This window comes from Heteronotia binoei, chromosome 4 (assembly GCF_032191835.1).
Source record: "Heteronotia binoei isolate CCM8104 ecotype False Entrance Well chromosome 4, APGP_CSIRO_Hbin_v1, whole genome shotgun sequence".
NCBI classification, from domain to species: Eukaryota; Metazoa; Chordata; class Lepidosauria; order Squamata; family Gekkonidae; genus Heteronotia; species Heteronotia binoei.
Genome location: NC_083226.1, coordinates 184906817 through 184926323, shown reverse-complemented (window position 1 = coordinate 184926323; position 19507 = coordinate 184906817). Strand labels below are relative to the sequence as shown.

Here is a 19507-nt window from a genome sequence, read left to right as displayed (position 1 = left end):
AGCTCTTGTAGGAGTTGTCCTTGAAAGGGCAGCTGCTGTGAGAGCCCTTTCAGCCCCACCCATCTCACAGGGCGTCTGTTGTGGGGGAGGAAGGTAAAAGAGATTGTGACCTCTCTGAGATTCAGATTATAAGGTGGGATATAAATCCAATATCATCTTCTTCCCGGGTGCCACCTCTGCCTGGCGTGATCTCTGAGGAGGGGATCTGCTTTTTCTTCCAGGGTCCCTTTTCCTTTGAGGAGGTGTCCGTCTCTTTCACGGAGGCTGAGTGGGCCCTGCTGGGTCCGGGACGAAGAGCTCTGTACAGGGAAGTCATGCTGGAGATCTCTGGGAGCGTGGCCTTTCTGGGTAAGGATCTTTCATAGGGGCCAAAGGTGCAAATTACTGCCATCGTGATGAGGCATGAATCAAAAGATTCAGTAGCAATACACCACTTTGAGGCCTGTCCTGCTACTGTGGCTCATGGGCAGAGCCTCTGCTTGGGATGCAAGAGGCCCCAAGTTCAATCCCCAATATCTCCAGTTAAAAGGATGAGGTAGGAGTTGTTGTGAAAAACCTTTGCTTGAGACCTTGGAGAACTGCTGCTGCACTGAGCGGACAATACTGACCCTTGATGAACCAAGGGGGGCCTGATTCAGTAGAAGGCAGCTTCATCTGTTCATGTAGATGTACTGCCCAGGGTGTACTGTCCAGGGGCAACTGAGGCCGGTGTTGTGACCATCACCCAAGCCAGAGAAGGTGTCCTGGCCTAGAAGATGGTGAGGGTCTGGAGACCAAGTTCTATGAGGAAAGGCTGAAGGAGCTGGGGATGTTTAGCCTGGAGAGGAGGCGGCTGATAGGATCTCCATCTTCATGTCCTTGAAGGGCTGTCCTATAGAGGATGGGGTGGAATTGTTTTTTGTGACCCCAGAAGGTAGGACCAGAACCAATGGGTTTAAATTAAATCAGAAGAGTTTTCAGCTCAACGTGAGGAAGAACTTCCTGACCGCTAGAGTGATTCCTCAGTGGAAGAGGCTTCCTCAGGAGGTGGTGGGCTCTCCTTCCTTGGAGGTTTTGAAACAGAGGCTAGATGGCCATCTGACAGCGATGAAGATCCTGTGAATTTAGGGGGAAGTGTTTGAGTTTCCTGTGTTGTTCAGGGGGTTGGACTAGATGACCCTGGAGGTCCCTTCCAACTTAGGATTCTATGAAGTTCCTTACCGTTAGAGCAATTTCTCAGTGGAACAGGCTTCCTCGGGAGGTGGTGGTGGGCTCTCCATCCTTGGAGGTTTTTCAGCAGAGGCTAGATGGCCATCTGAAAGCAATGAGGATCCTGAGAATTTAGGGGAAGGTGTTTGTGAGTTTCCTGCATTGTGCAGGGGGTTAGACTAGATGACCCTGGAGGTCCCTTCCAACTCTATGATTCTAAGGCAAAGGTGGAGCTAAGAGGCCCTCAGAAAGACTGGAAGAAGCCAGATCCTTATTTCTCAGTGGCCAAGGTTTACAACACAGCCTTCCCTCTGAATGGGGTTACAGACCTCCTCACCGTGTGTGATCTCGAAATGATCATGTCCAGAATTGAAGGGATTCTTGATTCATTTCTTAACAACAGTTGGTCTGGGACATTCATACAGCCTGCTGGATGAGGGAGGGAAGGTGGCCTTCTGGGGCCTGAAACCTAGAGGCTCAGAGACTCCTTCTGGGTAAGAGCTCAGCTGTGATTCTTGAGGGGGTGAGGTATCCTTAAATACTGGATTTTCTGGGGAAAGGTGGAGTGGTCTGAATGGTCAGGCTGGGCGAGGCAAAAAGGTCATCAATCCTTTCCTTGGGCAGTCTCATAAATGCCTCATAGAGAGCCAGTTTGGTGTAGAGGTTAAGTGTGCAGACTCTTATCTGGGAAAAGTAGGTTTGATTCCCCACTCCTCCACTTGCACCTGCTGGAGTGGCCGTGGGTTAGCCATACCTCTTGTAGGAGTTGTCCTTGAATAGGCAGCTGCTGTGAGAGCCCTCTCAGCCCCCACCCACCTCACAGGGTGTCTGTTGTGGGTGGAGAAGATATTCTAAGCCGCTCTGAGTCTCTGATTCAGAGAGAAGGGCCGGGTATAACTCTGCAGTCTTCTTCTTGACCCTCCGAGCCTCCCAGGTGCTAAAAGAACCTCTCTGTTTATTCCAGCAGAGGATGATCAGAGAAATGAGAAGGGTGAAAAACTTCATCAGCAAATGCCAGGCAGAGTTAAAAATGAAGACTTGAAAGAAAACATCAGTTATCAAGGCACACCTCAGAGAAAGAAAGGTGGCTGTATGGTTGAGAATCGAGATGGACAAAACCATAATTTACATTTTCCAAAGCACAGGATGATGAAAGCAAGTAAATCTGTTCAGTGTGGAAAGTACTTCAGAGATCGATCACAGCTCCTTGTGCAGCAAAGAATACACGGAGTGGAGAAACCTTATGAATGCTCAGTGTGCAGAAAGGAATTTGTTTGGAGCGGCACTCTTCAACTTCACCAAAGAACCCACACAACAGGGGAGAGATCTTTGGGATGCTTAGTGTGTGGAAAGAAATTCACTTGCAGTGGCAATCTTCACCAGCATCAGCGAACCCACACAGCAGAGAAACCATTTGAATGCTCAGTGTGCGGAAAGAGATTCACTCGAAATGGCACACTTCAAGTACACCAAAGAACCCACACAGGGGAGAAACCATTCAAATGCTCAGAGTGTGGAAGGAGATTCAGTAGGAGTGGGTATCTTCAAGAGCATCAGAGAACTCATACAGGGGAGAAACCATTTGCATGCATAGAGTGTGGAAAGAGATTCAGGTTGAGTGGCCAACTTCAGGGGCATCAGAGAACTCACACAGGGGAGAAGCCGTTTGAATGCTCAGAGTGTGGAAGGAGTTTCAGACTGAGGAGCACTCTTCAGCTGCACCAAAGAACCCACACAGGGGAGAAACCTTTCAAATGCTCAGAATGTGGAAAGAGATTCAGTCGGAGTGGCAGCCTTCAAATGCACCAAAGAACCCACACAGGGGAGAAACCTTTTGAATGCTCAGAGTGCGGAAAGAGATTCAGTCAGAGTAGCCATCTTCAGCTGCACCAGAGAACCCACACAGGGGAGAAACCTTTTGAATGCTTAGTGTGTGGAAAGAGATTCAGTAGGAGTGGGTATCTTCAAGAGCATCAGAGAACTCATACAGGGGAGAAACCTTTTGAATGCTCAGAGTGTGGAAAGAAATTTAGGTTGAATAGCCATCTTCAGAGTCATCGGAGAACTCACACAGAGGAAAAACCTTTTGAATGCTCAGAGTGTGGAAAAAGATTCAGATCCAGTGGCCAACTTCGTGGGCATCTGAGAACTCACACAGGAGAGAAGCCTTTCGAATGCTCAGCATGTGAAAAGAGATTCAGTCTGATTTCCACTCTTCAAAAGCATCAGAGAACTCACACAGGGGAGAAACCTTTTGAATGCTCAGAGTGTGGAAAGAGATTCAGTCAGAGTGGCACTCTTCAACTGCACCAAAGAACACACACAGGGGAGAAACCTTTTCAGTGTTCAGAGTGTGGAAAGAGGTTCAGTAAAACTAGCAATCTGAAACTGCATCAAAGAACGCACACTGGGGAGAAACCTTATGAATGCTCAGAGTGTGGAAAGAGGTTCACTCGGAGTGGCACTCTTCAAGAACATTTGAGAACCCATTACACAAAGCAGGGCCTTTTAAGCGGTTACCCTCCTCTGTGAAACTCATTACTTCCGGATATTTGCCAATCTAACTCTTTCTGACATCCAGAAAACTGGCAGAAACATTTATTTTTCCAAATCCTGTAAGGAAATAGACAAGTTGAGGAACAGATATCTACAGCCTCTCTGCTACTGACATAAACATCGTGTGAACTAGCCGGTATTCTAAATTCACAAGCATTTTTATCTGGGAAGCATTACACAACCCTTACAAGCATTACACAACTGCAACATCTCTCCAGTCTAGCCTGCTGTGTGCTTTTTTGGGTGTCATCACATTGAAGCCGAAAGTGTTCTGGCCATAGGATTTATTTGGGTTGAAAGGAAAAGCTTGTGTCTCCCAAACCAACAATGCAGTATGTTCTAAGGGGCCAGACCGCCCCCCCCAATCATCCAGTATTGTGGAAACGGACTGGTATTTGTGGGGCTGGTGGGTGAACCTTGTGGGATACAAATTCTCCAATCCCAATTGTCCTCCACACTCACCCCCATATTCTCCCAGAGAGAATCAGGAAGGAGAAGTAAGATTCTCTCCGCCTTCTCTGACCCACCCACCCCCCAACTGCATGAGCCAGAAATGCCCTCCCTCGGCCAAGGCTTACTTCCCACCTCTGACTCCTCAGAGCTGCTTTGAATTCCTCCTTGGAGATGGTGCCTTCATGCAGTAAGCTGAGAAATTCCATCTCACTACTTTTATCTGGAAAGGTACCTGCATTTGGGGTTGCTAGCAAACCTAAAGCGGGGAGGGAGATACTGCCTCTTTCCCAGAGGCTTAGTGTGTGGAAATGGGTTTCCAAAGAGATAACATCCCATAACATAACCTTTTGAATGCTCAGAGTGTGGGAAGAGATTCAGTTGGAGTCTCAGTCTTCAAGAGCATCAAAGAACCCACACAGGGGAGAAACCTTTTGAATGCTCAGAGTGTGGGAAGAGATTCAGTCAGAGTCACAGTCTTCAACGGCACCAAACAATCCACACAGGAGAGAAACCTTTTGAATGCTCAGAGTGTGGGAAGAGATTCAGTTGGAGTTGCAGTCTTCAAGAGCATCAAGTAACTCATACAGGGGAGAAACCTTTTGAATGCTCAGAGTGTGGGAAGAGATTCAGTTGGAGTGGCGGTCTCCAACGGCATCAAATAACCCACACGGGAGAAAAACCTTTTGAATGCACAGAGTGTGGAAAGAGATTCAGTCATAGTAGCAGTCTTCAAGTCCATCAAAGAACCCACACAGGGGAGAAACCTTTCGAGTGCTCAGAGTGTGGGAATAGATTCAGTCACAGTCGCAGTCTTCAACAGCACCAAACAATCCACGCAGGGGAGAAACCTTTTGAATGCTCATAGTGTGGGACGAGATTCAGTTGGAGTAGTAGTCTTCAAGAGCATCAAAGAACCCACACAGGGGAGAAACCTTTTGAATGTTCAGAGTGTGGAACGAGATTCCGTGAAAGTGGCACTCTGTGAATCCACCAGAGAACCCACACAGGGGAGAAACCTTATGAATGCTCAGAGTGTGGAAAGAGATTCACTTGGAGCGGCACTCTTCAACAGCATCTAAGAACCCATACGGGGAGAAACCCTTTTAATTCTCAGAGTGTGGAAAGAGATTCATTTGGAGTGGCCATCGTTCACCAGACCTAAGAACCCACAGGGAAGAAACATTTTGAGTGCTCAGAGTGACTGATTAATGATAGGAGACTGATTAACAATAGAAGTCTTCAATAGCAATACAGAGGATAAATGCTCAAAATGTGCAGTTTAATTCACCATGGAGATCGTCTAGAGAATCTAAGAACCACCAGAAAGAGAAACGGTGAAAATGCTTACCCCATAAAAAGGTTTTTCTTCATATTTTACACCTAAAAAACAACTACTCTTCACATAAATCATTAGAACCAATAAAATGAAGTTTAACAGATATAAATGTAAAGTTCTTAATTTAAGCAGGAAAAGTCGGAAGGGACCTCCAGGGTCATATAGTCCAACCTCCTGCACAATGCAGGAAGTTTGGAAATACCGCCCCCTAAATTCACAGGATCCTCATTGCTGTCAGATGGCCATCCAGTCTCTCTTTAAAAATCTCCAAGGAAGGAGAACCCATAGCCTCCTGAGGAAGCCTGTTCCATTTAGGTAGGAAAAATCGAATGCATGGTTATAGGACAGGGGAGACTTTTCTTAGCAGTAGTATGTGCAAAAAGGATCTAGGGGTCTTAGATACGCTGACTCTTCACACATACTACTGCTAAGACAAGTCTCCCCCATCCTATAACCATGTATTGGATTTTTCCTACCTAAATGGAACAGGCTTCCTCAGGAGGTGGTGGGCTCTCCTTCCTTTGAGGTTTTTAAGCAGAAGCTAGATGGCCATCTGATAGCAATGAGGATCCTGTGAATTTAGGAGGAGGTGTTTGTGAGTTTCCTGTATTGTGTAGGAGGTTGGACTAGATGACCCTGGAGGTTCCTTCCAACTTTTCCTACTTAAATGAAGAATTTTACATTTATACCTGTTAAAATTCATTTTATTGGTTTTAGCCCAGTTTTCCAGCATGTCAAGATCATCCTGGATCCGGTTTCTGTCTTCTACTGCAGGGGTGGCCAACGGTAGCTCTCCAGATGTTTTTTGCCTACAACTCCCATCAGCCCGAGCAATCAAGCATGCTGGCTGGGGCTGATGGGAGTTGAGGGCAAAAAACATCTGGAGAGCTACCATTGGCCGCCCCTGTTCTACTGTATTTGCAACCCCTCCCAATTTAGTATCATATGCAAATTTAGTAAGTGGTCCCTCTATTCCTTCATCCAAATCATTTATTAGGATTTTGAATAAAACAGATCCCAGGACAGATCCTTGAGGCACTCCCCTTGTCACTCCACTCCAAGTGGAAGAGGAGCCATTCACAAGCACTCTTTGGGTGTGATCTGTCAGCCAGTTGCAGATCCACCTAACGGTAACAGGATCCAAACCACATTTTACCAACTTGTCAACAAGGGTAGTATGTGGAACCTTATCAAAAGGCCATTGACACTATATAAACTCTTGTACAAAGCATGAATCTATACAGAAATCTTACCCTAACTAGGAAGAAATGTTAAAAATGCCTGGATTGTGGAAGGAGCTTCAGCCATGTTTGAAGCCCTCAAATAGATCTCGCAGGGAAGAATGCAGGGTTGGGCTCTGCCAATTGAAAGAGATTCAAGACCAGATCACATTTCCTTAGCCTGGAGGAGTCCACACAAGATTGCAACCTCATCTATGCTCAGGGTGTCACAAGAGCTTGAAGCACAGATCTGACTGTCATATTCCTCAGAGGATCTATAGAGGGGTGAAACATTCCTATATCTGGCTCTGAGGAGGGTCTTCTTTAGACACCCAGGTGTTGAAAGCTCAGAAAATAGTTACACAAAAAGCTTCCGGGTTCAGCATAGCGACGAGCAGTTGCATTCCCAATCGCTCTTGCAGGGGATGGGCTTTTGGGGTCACCAGAAGCAGGTAGAAGCAGGTAGGACCCCAGTCGGGGGGTTCTCAAGGCAGGGGGAGCAAGAGGAGGGTCTAGTTGGGGCTGTCGGCTGCATTTTGAACTTCCTGGTATTCCCAAAGCCCAGGTTGTTGTGGACGCCTTAACGGCGAAGGAACTGTGAATGCCGGAGAGGAGGAGAAAGGGCAGCAAGGTTTTTACAACTGAGAAGAGACTTCGAACAAAAGGCAATAGACAGAGCTAAGTGATTTACTATGTGCTAAAGAATAAGCAGCGGATTGGAATTTATGCTCGGGTAATGAAAGGGGGGATGAACTGAGTGCGGCGACGGAGAAGAGCAGAAGTTTGGAACTGACGACGGCAACAGCTGAAATAGATTAAAGGTTTAGCGTTTGGTATACTTGGTTAGCAGGCAGATTGCGGCTGCTGATGCACCTATTGCTGATTATTGTTATAAATACAAACTTTCTATTCAATTAATTTTGACTGCATGATTTTTGGGGCTGTAAAAATAATTGTATGTGACTGCTGCTTTTGTGCTATTTGGACAGTGTTCTGGAAGGGACAGAATAGCGGAAATCAAAACACTACAGGAACTGGCTAGTGGGAGTTATTCCAGAGCGCGTGGACGGAAAGTAGAAGAGCAACAAGAAAAGGAAGAGAGAAGACTTAATGCAGGGGTGGCCAACGGTAGCTCTCCAGATGGTTTTTGCCTACAACTCCCATCAGTCCCAGCCAGCATGGGTGATGGCTGGGGCTGATGGGAGTTGTAGGCAAAAAACATCTGGAGAGCTACCGTTGGCCACCCCTGACTTAATGAAAACATTTTGGACTTTAAATGAAAGCATGAGATGATAACACGTTAAGGCGACAGTAACTGGAAGCAGGAGAGAGAGAAAAGAGTAAATGTGGTTCTTGTTGCAATGAAGACTTTGACATGAGTTCTTGAGGAGGGAATGAAATTCAGCTTGCTGGGCAAGCAGTCTTTATTTTATATATGTTCACCAGTTATTCAAAACCATTCTAGTCTCAAAATACAATGACAAAATAGAGCATCACAGGAAGGTCTGGCGTGGAAGATAACATCTTGCTTAGTCCTCAAGAATTCACAATAGTCTGGTTGTTTCTTCCCAAAGTACCATTATCAGAAAGGAGGAAACAGAAGGAATGCTGTGACGTTTAAAGGTTGCTGTTTTTTCTCAGAGATTGGCAAGCTTGCCAAATCTCTTGATAGCTGGTCATTAGGTCAAAACCTGATCTTTCCAGTTTTTGGGGGTATAAGTAGCCATTCTCATTACATGATATCTACATTCCACTCTCTTCTTTTATATGACTGCTTACAAGGGGCAGCAAAAATGACAATTTGGTTTTGACATTCCCAGAAAAGAAAAGGATGACATTACAATGGGGTAATGAAATATAGAGGTGGGTTAAAGATAAACCACAGGTGGGAAACAATGATGGATTTATGCATTCACACTGGCACATTTTAGTATTTAATTTTTGTCCGTCCAGAAAAGATGCATGTTATAGGGGGAGAAGGGTTATTCAGAGGCATACTTTTGGCTAGGCAGGCCAGCCTTCCACTACAAAGCTGTTTAATTCTCCATCATGGGGCTGGGTATGCAGGCTAGCGTGAGAGGGCCCACCATGTCTTTTGAGGCTAGGTTACCCTCTTTATACAATAGCACCCTGGTATCAGTTCTCCCCCTTCCTGCACTGTACCATTCCTGGAGAGTGTAGGCCAAATTGCACGATGTGTTCTCATTTAGATTTCAAACAACCAGGGTTAAAACACAGTTGAGACAAGAGGGGGATGGGAATGTCAATTACCAAGAGTTAACCTTCTGGCGGGGGCCATTGTGTCAACATCTGGATTTCTGGCTTGTAGGCCAACCTTCTATTGAACCATTTCTTCCTAAACTTTCTGATTTTATTGCAGGACGACTTTTGGTAAAGGACCCAGTTCTGAATCAGTACAGGGAAAAGTATAGATTTGCCAAGGTCGGGGCAGATCCGAGGGCTTGGAAAGAGTGGACCGTTTATGAGTGGGACAAGGAAGGGAACCCTCAGGGTTTGTTGCCACAAGGGCCAAGTACTGGGCAGTTTCAGTGGTGGACAGAACTTTATTTTGATCCTGTAATTTGGGGTGAAGAATTGTGTAACACCTGTGGGCCTTCTGGTGTATGGGTGGGTGGAAGAGATCCGGAAGAATGCTGGGACCCTTTTGGGCAGCTTTCCTTTTCCCAGCCGTATTAGGGGGCCGGGATGTGAACATGTGGCATCAATCAAATTGTTGTTTGGAAATAGGAGACACCCAGGAGGTTGTATCAGAAATTACCACCAAAATGAAGGAGTTGGCACATGTACCATTATAGACCTGGACAGGTATTATGGAAACTGGTGGGTGGCTAGGGGGGATATTTGATATTGCCATGTATTATCCCCCTAGTACGGAACATGATTAATTCAGCAATAACGGCCGCCATGCCACCTAGCAAAATGGCCGTATTGCACCCTTATGAAATGTGCCCAAGTTATGAAATTATTAAAACCCAGGAATTTTGTGAGTGAACAAGAAGTTTAAAAAAGGGGGGGAAATTAACATCTTGCATAGGGGGAGCGGAGTTGCCTTGACAACTCAAAAGGTTTACAAATAAACCTTTGGATTTCTGAGCAAAAGGACTCTGCCTGGTTAAATTGTTTGGGGTTCAAGGGCTGTTGGCCCCAAAAACTGGTTAACACCTATATAGCAAGCATGCACCTAGAGATTCATGAGAGGCCACTTACTTTGTTGCATTGTGCACAAGATTGGAGCTCCAAAAAGAGATTACCAGACTTGGAATTATCCCTGGATTCTGAAAATGGTCACAAAAAAGGAAGAAAATTTTTTTGCTATAGCTTTGGTCACAAAAAAGGAAGAAAAATTTTTTGCTATAGCTTTGGAACATATGAAATTGTCAAAAATAAGAAAAACCTTTAAAAACAAACAAAAGGAAATGGAGGCCTCAATAGAACAATGCTAGCTTTAACATACATATATGTACGGGATCAGACCCAAAATGGTTAGAGAACTGGATCAGAGAATTTAAACCACTGGAAATCAGTGGGTTGATCAAGTCCCACTGAACCCCATTTTTCTCTGTGCCAGCCCATTCCAAATTTTGTTCTGTGGGTCTCACATAGGTGTGAGAGTGGGTTTCAACAAACTTTAACAACAAAATCCTAAAAACAAATAATAATTAATCCTTAAATAAACAATTCTTAACAGATATACACCAGCAATTCTTAAAACTATCATAATGAACATGCATTTAAACTTTACTTGCAGGTCCAGATTTCCTGCACAGAATATTGAAAGAAAAGATGAGCAATCTTAATAAAACAATGAGAAAATCGTAGAAATCAAAATATGGTTAATACCTGGTCAAAAACACAAAACAATTCTTAAATCTATTTATAATAAGCATGCAATTATATATATAAACTTAGGAAAAAACCTAGTAAGGAGCTTGCACAGCCAAGAAGATGTGTGGGGCAGTGCAAAGACAGAATTTAGAACTGATGCATAAAGCAAGGTGCTAAAACATGCACCTTGATGAAGAATGGTTGAAATAATGGAAAGGCTGAAACTTAAAACAAGCAAATGGAAATGTGTTATCCAGTAGCAAGCCTGGCCAGGACTGCAGACAGGACTGAAACACAAGATCAAGCAGAACTGGAGTTCTACCATGGTAGAAACATGAAATATAGAAAGGATTTTCTAAACAAAACAGTCAGAAAAGGTCAAACTCTAACAAGATACTATAGAGGCATAAAATAAAATAGATAAGCATGTAGATGCCTCTTTCCACAGGTAAGAAGTTCACCAAATAGCTAAATAGGAAGATTGATATGTACAGTTCATAGATGGAAATAACTATAAATGACATGAAGAGAGCAAATGAAGATATACATTTGAGGAATGCAGAACATTATTAAAGTCTAGATTTCTAATAAAGACCAAGAGTTTTCAGGAATTCTGCCTAGTGAATCACCAACAGATCTAGAAAAGGTATTTCTGTGAGAAACATGACACTGAGAGTAATTGGGTCACTGATAAAACAAGGTATTAGTTTTTCAAGACTTAAAAGAGAAGGTGCACAGTGAGAGGGTAACTTTATCCAAGGAAGGATACAGATGTTCTATAACACATGCTATAACTTCAAATGGAAAAAGGTCTTGTTGGAACCAAAATTTCTGAGGTAGAATTTTAAAACACTGATCTTTGCAGAGCTATAAAAAAATTTAGTACCAGCAACAAAAGGAATTTTCAAATTTTAATAAATAAAAATTGTGAAACAATTCAAAGTAAGATAGAAAAATTGTGATAAATGTAAAACTAATAGCCTGGACAGGAAATGAAATACATAAATGCAAACAATAGAAACTAGTCATGGATTTCATTATGAATTGCAAAAACAGCAGCCACCAAATTCTCTGGAGAAGGCTCTTGCCCAGCCTCTTCCAGCATTTGAGGCTGAGATTGAAATTGAGAATCAGATTTGGGAGACCATGATTGCCATGCCATCTTTAGCCGGGCAAATGCAACATGCCAGGACCCACAAAAGACCGGTAAGAGAAAATACAGCAGCCTGCCTGCCCCCCTAGGTAAAGGGGGAACTGGATCATGCCAAGTTAATAAGACCAAATTCGATTTGAACCCTCATTTTCACTCTTTTTAAATTGTTTTTAAAGAGTGGTTTTTAATGTATGATTAGCATGTTCCACAATAACTTGACTTGTGGAATTACATGAATTGCCATGCTGGAATTAAATGTTTCATTGTATAGGAAAATCAACAAATTAAAAAAAAACAGGTAAAGCAAAATGGAATTCAGCAAAAGAAATATAAAAATATAGTTAAAGGCCTTGTCTAGCATGTACAAAACTAACAGGCACATAGTAAAATTTGTTATCACCCCCCTTTGTGTTCTTGCAGGAGGTATGTCTGGAACCATCATTCGTTGCTTCTCTGTCTAGAGAGGACAGGTTTTTAGATGCACGCTTGTATGGGCAAGTTGAAGTCACCAGGGCCATTTGTACTGCTGGTGTGTGTGCATGTGACAATATTAAAATAATATTCTGGAAAAACAAAATTTATTTATTTATTTATTTATTATTTATTTAGTGGACTTATATCCCGCCCTTCTCACCGAAGTGTCTCAGGGCGGCTATATCATATGGCTGATCAAAAATGTCTGTTGGTTTTTCATGAAAAGAAAAGCTGGGGTTAAAAATAAGGTTGCCCTTTGCTTTTCAGGGCAATTTGTAACACAAAGGATTACAGTCTGTATTAAAAAAAATTCTTCCATGGGAAAAGGTGCAACTTTTGTAAAAAAAATCTGGCTGTTTTTTTTTAAGTAATGCTATCTGTCTGTCTGATGCTGTGCTATTGGCAGTAAGGTTTTTTGGGCTGTTTTTCTGTCTTCATTGCACAAGCCCGTTGTTTGTACTTGGCCCGCCTCGCTCCAGCAGCACATCACACTTCTCCAAGGGAAGGGAAGGCTGTCCTGAAATCCCGTCTTCTCGGAGTCACTGGAAGTGATTTTTTAGGAGACCACTGGACTGCCAGGGTTGGTGGGCGAACTGCAGGGCCTCAGGTCACCACAGGCAGGGAGGGGGGGGGGCTTTCCCGGCCCTGCCAAAACAGCCCAGGAGGGGATCCCAACAGTCTCTTACAGTGGGCACGCCCAGGAGGGATTGCCCTGCGTGGTTGCTTTTTTGGTAGGGCTGGGAAAGGCCGCCAGCTCCGCCCCCTCCAGATGGGAATCCCTCCAGCGCTGCCCATGGAGGGCAACCCACGGTTCTCCTCTAATCTCACCTTTCAGGTGTTGCTTATGTAAAGGTGGGGGGAGGGTTATTTCACCCTTAAAGCATGAGATTTCAGGAGAAAACTGGAGTGCCGTGGGTGGGGGCGCTTTTAGCACAGCCAGGAGCCTTCCTGAACATATATATGAACATAGGAAGCTGCCTTCTTCTGGGTCCATCAAAGTCAGTTTTGTCTACTCAGACTGGCAGCGGCTCTCCAGGGTCTCAAGTGGAGGTTTTTCACACCTACTTGCCTGGAGCCTTTTGAGCCTTTTCGCGGTTGTAGCGGGAAAACCCTATTTATACGTTACCAATTTCAGCTGGAGCAATCACAGAGGCCAGAGACGAGGTCAGGAAAACAGCTTCTTTATTTAACGTGCACGGGCCCTGCACACGGGCTACAGACTCAAAAGTCTGAGCGAGATCGCAAGAAGCTCACAGCCTTTTATAGCACAGAGAAGTATTGATACATAGTTCTGATACCGTTACACAAGATACAGTGTTTTACTTCCCCATTTCCTTCCCAGTTGACAGTATGTCCACCCTGTTATTGCACTTTTCACTGAGCTGCACATTTGTACCTTTACTGCCATATTTGGCTCTGACTTCCTGTGTGCTTTGCCCATATTTAGTTAGAGGAACTGAAGCCACTATTCTCCTCTGGTGTTACTCAGTGTTACTTGGGGTCACCTTGTGGTTCCAGCTGGTTTTCCCTCGTGTTGGGTATCTGTGTAGATTATACAGTGTATTCACTGGTAGGACACTGGGGGGTTCTGTGATGGTAAACTATTAGGGACTTTCCAGTTCCCCGTGCATAGTATGGATTCGCCTCGTGCACAGTATGAGTTCTCTGCTTCCCTTGTTGTAAGCACCTGTGATCTATGGTTAGCTATGTAGATTATGTAAGCACTCATTCCAGCAATCACTGTATCACTTGCTAGGGTTAGTTCCTCTTTTGTGGTTTGCTGAGGCTCTGCCTGTGTATTGCTAAAGAAGCCGTTTGTGTTTGCCTTTTTCAAAGCCTGCGTTTCTGCTTTATATGTGGCTTATAGATTATTAAATCATTTATTCTGGGGTCCGCTACACGGTCAGTACGCGAAACCGCGTACTGACCGTATGGTGACTTGCCTGCCTGGTGCGAAGGTAGCAGACATTACGCGTGTAGTAGATAGACTGATAGACAGTGCTGGGGAGGAGCCTGTGGTCGTGGTGCATGTTGGCACCAACGATGTGGGGAAATGCAGTCGTGAGGTCCTGGAGGAAAAATTTAGGCTGCTAGGTGGGAGACTTAAGGCGAAGACCTCCAAGGTAGACTTCTCAGAAGTGCTACCTGTTCCACGTGCAGGGCAGGAGAGACAGGCACAAATTAGAAGTCTCAATGTGTGGATGAGACGATGGTGTAAGGAGGAAGGGTTTAAGTTTGTTAGGCACCGGGATGCTTTCTGGAACAAGCGGGAGCTGTACAAAAGAGACGGTCTCCACTTGTCCCCGGATGGAACCAGGCTGCTGGCGCTTAAAATCAAAAAGGTGGCAGAGCAGTTTTTAAACTAAATCTTGGGGGAAAGCCGACAGGAGATGAAATGTCTCTGGTTCGGGAGGACTCGTCTCAAAGAGATGAAGGGTTAGCTGCTATTTTTCTACCGGGTAACGGACCAGAGTTGTCCACTGTGAAGGTGACAAACAATATGGACTGTCTGCCAGAGTCTCGAGGTGGCAGGAGGAAGGTGGCGGGCCTAGCTCGCCTGGGAAATTATAGATGTTTGTATGCAAATGCTAGAAGTGTTTGAAGTAAAATTGGTGAATTGGAATGTTTAGTGTTGGGAGAAAACATAGACATTGTGGGAACTTCAGAAACTTGGTGGAATGAGGAGAATCAGTGGGACACGGTGATTCCTGGATATAAGCTGCATCGGAAGGATAGGGAGGGAAGGGTTGGAGGTGGGGTGGCTCTGTATGTCAGAGAGGATATACGGTCCAGTAAGACTGAGTTCAGAGAATTAGATTCACTTTTAGAAATGCTTTGGGTTGAAATAGAGGGCCTGTGGAGAAACACCATCTTAGAGTGTTGGTGCTTCATCCAAAAAGGCAGGGATCAGTAAATCCCTCAGCAGGGCTTTGTAGCCTTCCCCTCACTCCCCCCCTCCCTTCCAGAGCCAAACCAACAACGCTAGGGGGAAAATCTCCTAGAGAGGCAGGAAGTGCTGTTGTTCCTTGCATGTGTTAGGCAGGAAGAGAAGGCAGATTTGAACTGGGGCTCGAGCGAGCATGTGGTGAGCAATGGAGGCTCCTGCCTGGGAGCTCCCAGGCAGGCAGACTAAGTAAGTAATTCACAAGACAGGGCAAGTTTAGATCAGGGCCAGCCGGATGCGTTTATAATCAACTTTTCTTTGTTATGCTGGTTGCTGGGCTGGGCTGTGCTAATTTTGTAGATGCAACTGTTTTTGTTTTGTTTTTCTTTCCATATATTTTTCTCTTTTAAATAAATGTTTTTTCTGTTTAAAATGCTGGCAGTCAATCTCTGTACCACATAGATCCCCAGACCGCTTTAGACCACACTGTGTTAAGAAGGGGGCCCCAGGTGAAGGGGGGAAGGCATGCAGTTGGATAAGGTGCCAATCCTCCAGGGGTGCCCCAAAGAAGTGCTGAGGTCTCTGTGAAACCCAAGTGTAGGGTGGCAGAGGACCTTGAGGCCTGGCCTCACAGCTGGAGAGGGGGATTGGGAGTCCTGTTCCTCTCAATCTGAACCCCGGGACTGAGCAGGTGGTGGCAGCGAGCCCAAGGGGCAGGAGGAGAAATAGCTCCCTCCAGGAGTTGGCGACTCCATAGGGAGCTGACGGGACCGGGCCTGAAGGCAGAATCGGGCCGGTTCCGCCACACTTGGCGGCAGCGGTGGGATAAGAACAAACAGAGAACTTGATTGGCCAGGCATTTTTGTTTTTTGATACGTGCAAGCACCCAGAGGAAGCAACAGCGGTTTTGTTTTATTTTCGGGTCAACTGGAGTAGGGAAAGTTTAGCTAGTTAGGATGGAGCGTGCTAAGATGCGGGAAATCCTGGAGATGACAAAGCCACAGCTCCAGGAAGAGTGTGCAAAGCACAAGCTGGAGTGTGACAACATGACTGTAGTAGATATGAAAGACCTCCTTTTGGAGTATCATCAGCATGCAGGGGCACTTGCAAAAGTGTTCCCCACCCAGTCAGAAGCAACCTTGCAGCTACAGTTGGAACTGGCAAGAATACGTACCAAGGCGTACCAAGAGCGCAGACAGGAGGAACGAGAGAGAGAGGAAAGACAAAGAGAGAGGGAGCTGAGACGAGCTGAGCTCCGCAGACAGGAGGAAAGAGAGAGGGAGCTGAGACAAGCTGAGATCCGCAGACGGGAGCTGGAAGAGCAACGTCGCCATGAGCTTGAGGTGCTACGTCTGGAAGCTGAACTAAGCAAAGAGATCCAAGGCACCCCCAAGGACTTTGCAGTGTACCAAGAGGGAGAAGACCCCTCCATATACCTCTCCAACTTTGAGAGGGCAGCCAAACAGTGGGGGATTGCGGAGGAGGACTATATGTCTTAACTCTGTAGCAACCTGACTGGAGAGCTTTCAGCCATCTATTACAGCATGCCTATGGAAGATGGGGGGATAACTTTTGCGGCCTATAAAGCCACTGTGTTTAAAAGGTTTAAACTGGGGCCAGACCACTCCCGAAAGCAGTTCAGGGGTTTGGCTCCACAAGAAGGTAAATCCTATTCTGAATGTGGGGTAATGAAGGAACAAACAGTTCCAGTGTTATTGGGCCAGGATTTGTTGGTTGGCCAGTACTCTATCAATGCTGTACCCCGCAGCCAAACCCCCAGGGGAAAGTGGGAGGAGGAAGGCAATTTTAAGGAAGCCACCTCACCACCAACCAGGGAGGGGGAAATAGCCCAGGTTACTGAGGATGAAGAGAGGGCAGTCACCCAGGAGGGGGAGGACCAGCCTGTCTCAAGCCCTGGAGTAGGGTGTTCCCAAGGGGAAGAGGGGAGTAGCTTTCCCCAAGTGCAGCAAGAGGCTGTGGATGTTCCTAGCGAGGAAGGGAATCTGTCTAGCGTAAAGGATGTGCAAGCTGAAGAGACCGAGGTGGAGAGTGGAGATTTCACAGGAGGTTCTGAGAACAGCAAGGCTAATGTGGGCTCAGAGGAGCACATAGCTGAAGGCTTGGGGGGACGGGAGCGGTTCCAGAAGGGGGTCCGGAGCGGCCTTAGGTTGGAACCGGTTCACCAAGTAGCTGTGGATCAGGAAGTGGGATCGTCCGAGACGCTCTCAAGACAGGTCGTCTTGAAGCAGGGCAGACAGGAATCCTGGGAAGCTGTGGGACCTTCCAGGCAGGAAGGGGGTCAGTTGGGTAGTGCTGAAAAACCAACCGAGGGGACTGAGAACCCAAGCCAAACCCTCAGGGGAAGGTGGGGGGAGGAAGGCAACTTTAGGGAAGCCACCTCACCACCAACCAGGGAGGGGGAGGACCAGTCTGTCTCAAGCCCTGCAGGAGGGTGTGCCCAATGGGAAGAGGGGTGCCAATTTCCACAAGGGCAGCAGGATGCTGTGGAGCGTTCCAGGCAGGAAGGAGCTCAGTTGGCTGACACTGAAAAACCAACTGAGGGAGCGGAGAACCCAGATCAAACTTTGGCTGAGTGTTCTGGAAACAGTGGGACTAGGGGTGGCTTGAAGGAACAGATTATAGGAAGTCTGGGGGAGCCAGAAATGTTCCTGTCTGAGGTTCAAAGTGACCCTAGGCTGGAACCACTGTGTGAGGTGGCAAGGGACCAGAAAGTGGAGTTCTCAGAAGCTGAGACAGGGGATAGGGTGATGGATTTCCTGCCCCTTCATACTGGTGAACGGAAAGTGGAATGGGAGGGACCCCATATGATTGTGGATGACCTGGGCGATGCTACTTATGTGGTGGCTATGGAGAAAATGGGAAAGGCAGTTAAAGTGGTGCAGGTGAATATACCACAGCCATTCTCTGCGAGGTCCATGGTGTTGCATATAGGTAGGAAGGACGGAGACAAAAAGAAGCTGGGACAGCAATTGTTTGCAGCACCAGAGGTAGTTTTCTGGGAGGACAGAGTGGACAGAGGGAATATTCCACCAATGAGGGATAAAGAAGAAGCAACTGTGTGGGAACTGGGCCGTTTCCAACCTCATATGTGGGGCCAGGGATTTCCTCCTTTGATGGACCACTCACCCCAGCAACAGCAGCAACGAAGGGAGAGCACCAAACTCCAGAGGTGGTCCTGGGAGATAGAGGAGTACATCTTAAAGACTGGACATTCCTTCTGCATGCAGCAATGCAACGTTTGGTCCAGAAAGGACATGGACACCGAGGGTGCTGGACTTTGTGTATTATTGGAGAAATACCTGAATGTTTGTGTAATATTTTGGTTAATGGGTTACTCCTTGTTTGATTGGATTCTGCTACGGGGTCACCTCTGTAGGAGGCAACCCCTCCGGCTCAGAATTTAAGGAGGGGGACGTGTGGAGAAACACCATCTTAGAGTGTTGGTGCTTCATCCAAAAAGGCAGGGATCAGTAAATCCCTCAGCAAAGCTTTGTAGCCTTCCCCTCACTCCCCCCCTCCCTTCCAGAGCCAAACCAACAACGCTAGGGGGAAAATCTCCTAGAGAGGCAGGAAGTGCTGTTGTTCCTTGCATGTGTTAGGCAGGAAGAGAAGGCAGATTTGAACTGGGGCTCGAGCGAGCATGTGGTGAGCAATGGAGGCTCCTGCCTGGGAGCTCCCAGGCAGGCAGACTAAGTAAGTAATTCACAAGACAGGGCAAGTTTAGATCAGGGCCAGCCGGATGCGTTTATAATCAACTTTTCTTTGTTATGCTGGTTGCTGTGCTGGGCTGTGCTAATTTTGTAGATGCAACTGTTTTTGTTTTGTTTTTCTTTCCATATATTTTTCTCTTTTAAATAAATGTTTTTTCTGTTTAAAATGCTGGCAGTCAATCTCTGTACCACATAGATCCCCAGACCGCTTTAGACCACGCTGTGTTAAGAAGGGGGCCCCAGGTGAAGGGGGGAAGGCATGCAGTTGGATAAGGTGCCAATCCTCCAGGGGTGCCCCAAAGAAGTGCTGAGGTCTCTGTGAAACCCAAGTGTAGGGTGGCAGAGGACCTTGAGGCCTGGCCTCACAGCTGGAGAGGGGGATTGGGAGTCCTGTTCCTCTCAATCTGAACCCCGGGACTGAGCAGGTGGTGGCAGCGAGCCCAAGGGGCAGGAGGAGAAATAGCTCCCTCCAGGAGTTGGCGACTCCATAGGGAGCTGACGGGACCGGGCCTGAAGGCAGAATCGGGCCGGTTCCGCCACAGGGCCCAAAAGGAAATTTAACTATAGGAGTTTGTTATCGCCCACCAAATCAAAAGAGAGAGGACGATTATAATATGATGGAAGGGTTAAAGATAGCAGCTAAATGTAAAAACTGTGTCGTAATAG

General features: G+C 46.2%; 1 protein-coding gene across 1 annotated transcript in view; it reads left to right on the top strand.

Annotated features, from left to right (window-relative positions):
- Window positions 1-3961, top strand: part of LOC132569816 (oocyte zinc finger protein XlCOF6-like) — a 40099-nt gene extending 36138 nt beyond the window's left edge. Inside the window, exons 5-6 of the mRNA XM_060236259.1 lie at window positions 222-348; window positions 2153-3961. Coding sequence (XP_060092242.1) covers window positions 222-348; window positions 2153-3720 — 1695 coding nt within the window. The 3' untranslated portion in view covers window positions 3721-3961. The remainder of the gene's footprint in view (window positions 1-221; window positions 349-2152) is intronic.
- The last annotated feature ends 15546 nt before the right edge of the window (window positions 3962-19507 follow it).